General features: G+C 36.8%; 1 protein-coding gene across 1 annotated transcript; it reads right to left on the bottom strand.

The window, feature by feature from the left end:
* Window positions 1–994: 994 nt before the first annotated feature.
* On the bottom strand, window positions 995–8,242 carry LOC141830738 (hydroxyproline O-galactosyltransferase HPGT1-like). The gene is made up of 12 exons (XM_074718160.1): window positions 7,984–8,242; window positions 7,758–7,821; window positions 7,590–7,639; window positions 7,291–7,484; window positions 6,885–6,948; window positions 6,733–6,805; window positions 5,280–5,403; window positions 3,490–3,577; window positions 3,358–3,408; window positions 1,762–1,833; window positions 1,550–1,662; window positions 995–1,281 (listed from the first exon to the last, which is right to left on the bottom strand). Exons 1-12 carry the CDS (start codon window positions 8,085–8,087, stop codon window positions 1,259–1,261), a joined length of 1,020 nt encoding a protein of 339 aa, XP_074574261.1. The 5' UTR covers window positions 8,088–8,242; the 3' UTR covers window positions 995–1,258.
* Between the last annotated feature and the right edge of the window lie 514 nt (window positions 8,243–8,756).

Here is an 8,756-nt window from a genome sequence, read left to right as displayed (position 1 = left end):
GAGCTCTTCCCAAATCGAGCGAAGTGTAGAGGAAGAGGCCACGTCACCGTACACGTGTCCGTATCAGCTTATCGTGATACTGCGTACACGGGCCAGCGCTAACCTCACGCACACGCCAGACCCAATCGCCCGAACCCAAGTGGGCCTCACCACAACACCGTCCTCCTCGGCCCATACTCGTGCCGACGAGTCAGCGCGGTAACGCGACGGGTACGACGCGGTGGGTCGATGTGGACCGAGGCGTTGCCGGGCGCCACTATCTCCTTCGGCCTGACATCGCCCGTACACGTGTCGTTGAGAGTAGACGCCAGCAATCACGTGGCCGGTGACGTGGTGTCGGCCAGCGTGCGTACTGTGGGACCGACCGCCTCTCACGTCTTCGTGAATGCGCTTCTTTACGCCTACTACTTGTTGGGCGTACTTGCTATTGGTGGGACGCCAGGAGCCCACGCTGTGGGGTCCAAGGAGGTCCAATCAAAACGCCGGGAAAAGATGGGGGAAAGTAAGTGGGAGTTCGCTTAATGGGAGCGTTAAAAGGAGGCAACTCGGCGTGGGAAAACGTGGGGATGGCGTGGAAGGACAAATATAATATCGTCCAATCAAATTAAATGGCGCCCTTTTCGAGGTATTAAAAAATAAAATAAAATAACACTCTCATTTTTATATTAAAATACTCTTTACTAAATTATTTAAAATTATCCAAATTTATCAAAATAATTTTAATTTTATCCAAGTTACCTGTAATAACTATTTAGTGTAGCTACAATAAATTTAAAAGTAATTTTAATAAGTTAATAAAAAAATATTTTGCTACAAATACTATATATAATTTTAATTAAATTAAAGTAATTTTACTTTAAAAAAATTTTTGAATGAAAAATATAATTAAAGATGCTTTTCTTTCTCGATTTTGTTTCTAAAAAACGTGTTTAATTTTCACCCAATTTGATTTGCCATAAAGTCAATTGAACTTCATGATCGCAACAGAAATTGTTTCTTCAAGAAAAATTAAATTGCAGTTAACTAAAGATTACATATATAGGATCTGAAAGAAGTGTGAATAATGTACTTACAGATCAACACAAAGCTCTCAATCTCAACCTAAGAAAATCAACTTTGTTTCTTCTGTGGAAAAGCCAACTCTTAGAACACTTGTGCTGCACCTCTTCACACACAATTCTGACATTGCATCTGCGATGTTCTACGTAATTTACTCCAAACAAAATCCACCATGTAAAGGACTCTTAGTGTACATTTTTCATATAGCAGCACATACGGCTCCTGAGAAGAAGAATATAGAGTGGAAAAGTTGGCAAATGTTGCATCATATAAACTGTTTGATTTTGTTAACTACATGCTGCTTTGCATGAATTGATATGTAAACATAAAATCTGATGTCGATGTTATGATGCAAATGAGTTAGCTATCTAAATTTGGGTGCCATTGTCTGGCAGCTGAAGTTTACAGGCAAAATAATAGCACACATTGTGCAAGAAATTTGATCATAGGATGACGTTTAGGAAAAATGGGTTTGGATTTATGAGCAAACCTGATGACCACTTGGAGCAGCATAGTTTTCCCTCATTAACATGCTTCACGTTAAGACCAATCATCCATGATCCAACACTGACATCGTCATGCGCATATGTGCGAAGAATAGCCCTATGGCATAGAGAAGTGATTGCGTCCATCATGAATTACATATTCCCTACTTGCTGGCAAACCATTGCCTAACTCATCACTTGGAATAAGCAAACAAACCTGTTAATAGAAATAAACTGTGCTAGAGCTCTAGAAACCACAAACATTTCTCCAGAAGCATGCCGGAAATATCTGTGTCAGCATCAAGGAATTTGCTGTATAAGTATGAATTGAAATGACATCCGTATTTGAACATGGAATGATCATTTAGTTAAAATAAGAATTCAGGACAAAAAATCTTGACAGCACAAGGATCTCCTACTTGCTTGCCATGTCAATGGATATGAGCTGCAATGCACCTTTCTATCAATGAATGTCACTATGTATTGCAGTGAGCTAGCAGTGGTTAAAATTATGGCATATTGTGTTCAGAATGAGAAGAAATATGACAGTAGCATAGGACTAGACTCCGAGACCATATTATAAATGCACAGCCGCCAATAATCTCTCTACAGAATGACCTGACCTTAGCTTGTAGCTGATATATTGATTACAACTCTCTTACAGAACCTCGGTTTGTAGAGGATATTAGCTAGCATTTGAATGAAACGAACTGTGAGCCTGACTAAAAAGCTAGATTTTTATAAAGTCCTGTGACTCAAATGAACAAACAGATTATACAAATACATAACAAGCCTAAGCTTATCTGTTTCAAGCTCGATAGTACTTCATGGGTACATCCAACTGTTCATTAGTCCATGAGCCAATTTTGTCATTGCCCACTAACTGTTCATATATCTGTGCTGTTATTTTAACTTTTAATGGTAAAAGAAAGTAATTAAGCTCCTTGATTGGTATCTTCCTAGCCAATATTTTTGCATAAGCTACTCATACGAAACAGGAAAGATGAGCAGCAACCACTCTTGGAGAAGAGGAAAACCTCAAAAATTAGCTTCACTTTTAGTCCTACCTTTTGAATTTTGATTTCCATCTTCCTATATAAAGGTCTTTGTTTCTATACTCCTTAGAAAGCTTTACCAGTGGGATCTTGATAGGTAGGCACCCCAATGGGTCCACATAATTATAATTATATTTAATTACCTTGACTTGAGCACTTGATAAAGGGTAGTCCGGTGCACGAAGCTCCCGTCAATACGAGGTCCCAGGGAAAAGTCTATTGTACGTAACCTTATCGTAAGAGGTTATTATCGCGACTCGAACCCATGACCACCAGGTTACACAACAGCAACTTTACCGTTGCGCCAAAACTCCCCTTCTTGATTATACTCGGGCACTTGATCTATAGATAATTTTTACAATTTTTTTTTCTTTTTTAATTTTTTTATACAACAGATAAGATTAAACCTTAGCTTGTCTACAGGTTCATTCTACTTCAACCTTCTCCTCTTGCCTTTTTATAAAAATGTGCAATTATATTGATTAAATGCTTTTATAGAATAAAATTATTAGTTTTGCAACAGATCTAATAAACATCATCAAAATTATGAAGTAAATCTATTTGCAAATTCACATTCCTTTCCAATCAGAGCATTCTGGGAAACTATTTTAGTTACAAGTACATGCAGTTGATCATACTCATTATTCAAAAAGTTGATAGCCATAATTAGAATCATAGAAAGAAATAGTTACTTCTTTTTCATCAAACACAATGTAACTTGATACACCTAACTGTATATTAATTCAAAGAGCACTTACAATTTTCCATCACCAAACTTCCACCACTCTGGTTCAAACCACATTTCTTTCCTGAATATAATATTAGGAATCAATAAACATAATTGAGCTAATTTTCTACAGAACAAGACAATGAAGTTTATTAATACTCACTTATCAGAGAAAACTTCGCCAGATTTCATACACCCAATGTATGCACGAGGTTTGTCCAAGTGAGTTGCAAGCATTGTGCCCAAAGCATCTAAGAAAAGCACCAGATAATCACTAATCAAATTAATTTTTATCAATCAAGGATCTAGGTTAATGGAGAAGTTAGAAAACACACACACACACAAAAACATTTTTGACAGGTTAGGGAGTTTATCTTTCTCAAGATAGAGAAACTGGTGAGGGTGCTAGCACAGCAAGAGAAAGGCCAGAGGAAATGCAAAAGCATGGGTCGAGAGCATTGAGAGTAGATGATGAAGTAGATGTTTTTGTTGGTTACAATAAAAGGAATGACAAGTCGAAAAATATTGTGGGTCAAGAGCATCGAGAGTGGAAAATTCCAGAAAAATTATAAAGCTGGTGGTATCAACGTGTGAGTCTTAGCAAGAAGATCAATGATCTCAGGGAGGAAATTAGTATTTGTGCCACTGCACTTGCATGCTATAATGGGATTGTTGAGAAGGAGATAAACAAGGTTGGAGTCCCTGAAACAAGCATACTTCCAACACTACTATCTGAGCCAGAATAAAGATAAATTGAAGAGTTTCATGTTATGGTGAGTTGAGAAGAGACTGTCATATATCAAGATGATGTTGTTGCTTTGAATGGACTTGTATTTCAAACATTCGCTGTTATCAATACATTGTTACTATCGAACATTTGTTATTTCGAACATTTGTTCATATTAAGTTATATTGCTTTACTTGGTTCTAGTTATTTATGATAGTTTAAGAAGATATTGACTGGTGATATAGTCCTATATCTTGATGTTCATGTCTATGATCTATGAAGATATTGTTCTATAACTGAAATATTATGAGTGGTGGAAGCACTCATACATCCTATTCATTATGGTTAATAATAGGATAAATGGTGACAAATGATGCTAATATATCTCCAGTTCGAATGAGGAAGAAAAATGGAAATGACATATAGTTTGTTAGAAGACATGCAACAGAAGAGCATGATTTTATCATATGAGAGGGAACACATGGGAAGCATATTGGAGCTCCTTCTTGCTGTCCAAATAATAAGTGGAAGGGATTTAAATTTACAAATAGGTAATTAGACTAATAAATGCTCCAGTTAGGCGATGTGAAATTATGACAAATGTGCATATTAAACGAGGAAGAGGAAGACAAAAAAAGATTTGGTTAGCAATAATAAAACAAAATAAAATTTATTTAAATATAAATGATGATATAGTAGGGGATAGAGCCCAATGACATAGAAGGATCCATATAGCTCCACTTAGTAAAATAAGGCTTTGTTGTTGTTGTTGTTGTATTTTATGTATTTTAGACATTTATTTCTTCTACCGTCCATGTCAAAGCATTTAGCAGAAGAGATTGAAAGTAAAGTATCCTTTCTCTCCCAGTACTCCAAGTGATCAAGTTTTGAAATCCCTTCTTTCCTTTCCCTTCAACAACCGCTCCACCTCCCTCCCCTTTGATTCCCTCCCCCTCCAAGTAGTCATAGGCTAAAATAATTTTCACCAAGAGGAATCAATTGAGTGCTGAGCATACTTGTCTTGGTTTAAAAATATTATTACAATTGAACACTTCTGATTTGGGAATCAAAAAATACAACTGTTATACAAGCATCAATCTTAACACACAAGAAAAGCAGTGTGAAGATCCAGAGCCAAGACTTGAATTAACCAAAGCAAAATATTTATGAGTCAGATTGGTTTGAAAGGATATATCAAGGCACTTTAATATTCCTGATAAACATACCTATGTTAACATAGACATCATCATTAACTTTAGCATAGAACTCGGCATCCCATGCTTCTGCTGCATGAACAAAAAACAGTTTTGTCTTTTTTGGCTGCTCATCAGAAGCTTCCACATGATTATCCTATAGAAAAGAATAAATTGTTTCATCATTCAAATATGAAGATGTGATGTCATCTTATTTAGATGCTAAAATATTGTTCTGTGAGAAAATGTTTACACATGAAAGATTGAGAAAAGTACTATCAAGAACCATAACTTCGAATAGCTCAGAACATCACAGATCAAAATACGACATCATAGGACACTGTTAATGAGCATAATCAATAAAGAGTACACAATTTTACAGTGTCAAAACCAGATAGCACATAATACTGAGGAAAAGGTGACGCTGCATGTGGGAGTCTGCGTGCCTCCATAGGCGACCTTGCAAGAGAGAAGAGATTTGAAGAAACCCAATTCTGTATTAAAACTTGAAGAACACAATGGTAGGGGATCTCTTTATAGACTCTACATTATCCTTGACTCCAACAAATTGGTGTACTAGGTTTGATAGAAGTGGTAAAATAAAATTAACAAGATTTACAGGTTTCTAAAAATCTATATTATTAATAAACTTGAATATGCATCAAGAGATATTAGGTAAAAAGACCAAAGGAAGAGAAACAAGGGCCAGTCAAGATGTATAGATTTCATAAAATCCCAATCTTTTCTTGAAATCATAAGTGCAGATTTAGCCAAATGCAGATAGCTTTATGTCACAGTCGAGCAAATTTCTTCAAAGTTGTATCATATGGCCAAGTAAAAGGAGCTGTTTTCCTTCTCATTCTTTGTAAGGTGAATTTCATGTAATTGAATACCATGTAACATATATTTTGTTAGCATAGGTTAAAAAAAACTGATAATCAGGAAATAAGAAAAAGAAGGGAATTTGTGTTTCATTTTCAACACTGTTTTTTTCATAAGCAACCAAAGGAAATTAGTATATAATTAAACATATTATTTGGCAAGCAGCTGCAGGATTCTTGGTTTCACCAATTCATTAATTATGAAACTGATTTCATATGCATCTGATAGTGTATAAATGTAAACATATGCCACAGTGTATTCATTCCACTGGGAAGAACTAAAGCAATCATTAAAAAACAGATTAGAAGAGTAGAATTTCTAGTTTCTTTTAACTGAGTCACTAAGAATACAGAATGTTTTGTGCTGCATAAAGCTTATTATCATACTTATTTTTTGCTTCCTCTCCATGAACTTTAACTATGGTATCACAGGATTCATTTTACAATTGTATTTGAACTGATATATATGTTAACAATTATAAATGTAAAGAATATTCCAGAGTCAGAAATACAATGCAACATGAAAAACACATTTGAATTGCACAAACAAGTATAGCTAAGGAAAATACTCAGAATATGAACCTGAAAATGCAGTTTAAACGTACAAGTATGATGAAATCCTTTGTCTTCCAATTTTCATTGTCAATCTCTCTATCTGCACTATCTCCACGATTTGCACTGTGGAAGAGTAAAACTATCCAAATATCAAAAACACATCAAATGTGATTATGTTCTATTGTCAGTGACTCAAATTTACCTTCGCCCTATAACAAATCGTGCTACCACACCTTTTTCTAATTCTAATTTTTTCATTGCTGCACCTGAGAACAAATGGAAGAAAATACTCAGAACTGAAAATATATAAACTTAGCAGAAATCAACAATTTAGCATCCTAAATCTTGATGAATTCTCTGAATAGTCTTGAACGTTCTGTTCATTAGGAGGAATGGAAGAAGAATTCATACTTCATGTAAAATTCTTTTACGGACTGTTTGCATACTAATATTTCTGAAAACATGATAATAATCTATTTTTTATCCAAGACAATAATACCAACAATAATCAAACTATAACTGCATCGGATTAAAGAATTTATAACAGGTTATACATTTCATCAATTCAATGAAGAGGTATAAAAAGAATACAGAAGATTGTACTGCACCAGTTGGAAGCCATGACTTTCGAACTGCATCCCTATGCTTTTTCCGTTCAAATCCTGTAGCTATTCCTATAACAACCAGAAGTCTTTTCTTTGAATAAGTCCCGTTGGTCTCTGAAGAGTACTGTCCAACAAACCCTTTGTGTCTTGCCGCCGCAAGCTCCATCTCTAGAGCCGCTAGTTTTTTGTGCTGTTGCCTAAACAGTAAAATATACATTTATCTTAAGTCACCCTTTATCCCTGCTACCCAAGAGAGAGGCTCCAATCAACGAAAAAGAAGAAGGAATCTGAAAGCCAGTCACCTGCAGTCTACCAACTTCAGCGTCTCATCAACTGATATAGCAGATTTTCCCTAAAATTTGTGGCGCTTCAGCTCAAACGGAATACGATAGTGGGAAAATTTTAAAACGACAACGCTAGTCACTTTACATAAGTTGATGAAGATTCACAAAACAAAACCTAAAAAGAACCTGGCCGATCCTTCGATCCAGTTCCTCAATGAGATAAACCCTGCTCTGTGCGTCCTGCCATAGACTGGATAAAAAAAAAAATTAACTTTGATTCGACGTCACCATTTCTGGATGCTAATAAACGCAAGAAATAATAATTCTGACAATAAATTAAAAAGATTTAAAAAAACAAGAATCAAGGAGAAAATGCATCGAATGTAAAGGAACGGATCGAGAAGGCACAGACCGGCCGGCAACATAGAAGGAAGCCATGCCGGCGAACATTGCGAGCATGACAGCGGATATCCGGGAGTTGGGCAGCGGGCGGTAACCAGATCCCCGGATCTGCATCGTCCCTGCTGCCGCCGCCGCCGCCGCCGCCGCCCGACCCCTGCTCTCACCTCGTCTTCTTCCTCTTCTCCTTCTTACTCCGCTGCGATCAACACGATTTAGGATCTTCTCTTCTCTCCGTTCGCTGCTCACCAAATTTACAAGGAAAATCTCGTTGTACGCTTTCTCGAGGTATTATTATGCAAAAAAATGCGAACTTTATACGTTTTCACTTTAGCCGGATAAAAATTAAATAAATATTAAATTTCAGGGCGATTTAAAAATATAATATTATATTAAAAAATTAAGTTTATATTATATTTTAAAATATATATGAATGATGCGATTTGATATTATGCGCGATCCGCGCTGCGCGATTCCGTGAGCGACATAGCTAATCCATCGCCGTTGTCACCGCTCTCATCGCGTCGTCCTGCCACCGCCGACCGCCGGCCCGAGCACGATCGACGTGCCGCTCATCGATGTTTCAGCCAACGTCGGATTTCGATCAGATTGTGATCAGAATCCGACACAATTTGACCGGAACACGATCGATAGTGGCACGCGCCAAATGCCGGTCAAATCGCGGTCAGAAACCGCCTGAGGAATGACTAACGTGCGATAGCGGTCCTTCTTCGACCGATTTCCAATCGTGATTTGATTGGAGACACGGTTGATAGTGGCGCGCGT

This window comes from Curcuma longa, chromosome 6 (genome assembly GCF_044706935.1).
Source record: "Curcuma longa cultivar G26 ecotype Majalengka, Jawa Barat chromosome 6, ITB_CL_G26_1.1, whole genome shotgun sequence".
NCBI lineage: Eukaryota > Viridiplantae > Streptophyta > Magnoliopsida > Zingiberales > Zingiberaceae > Curcuma > Curcuma longa.
This window is presented reverse-complemented; position numbering and strand designations above follow the sequence as displayed.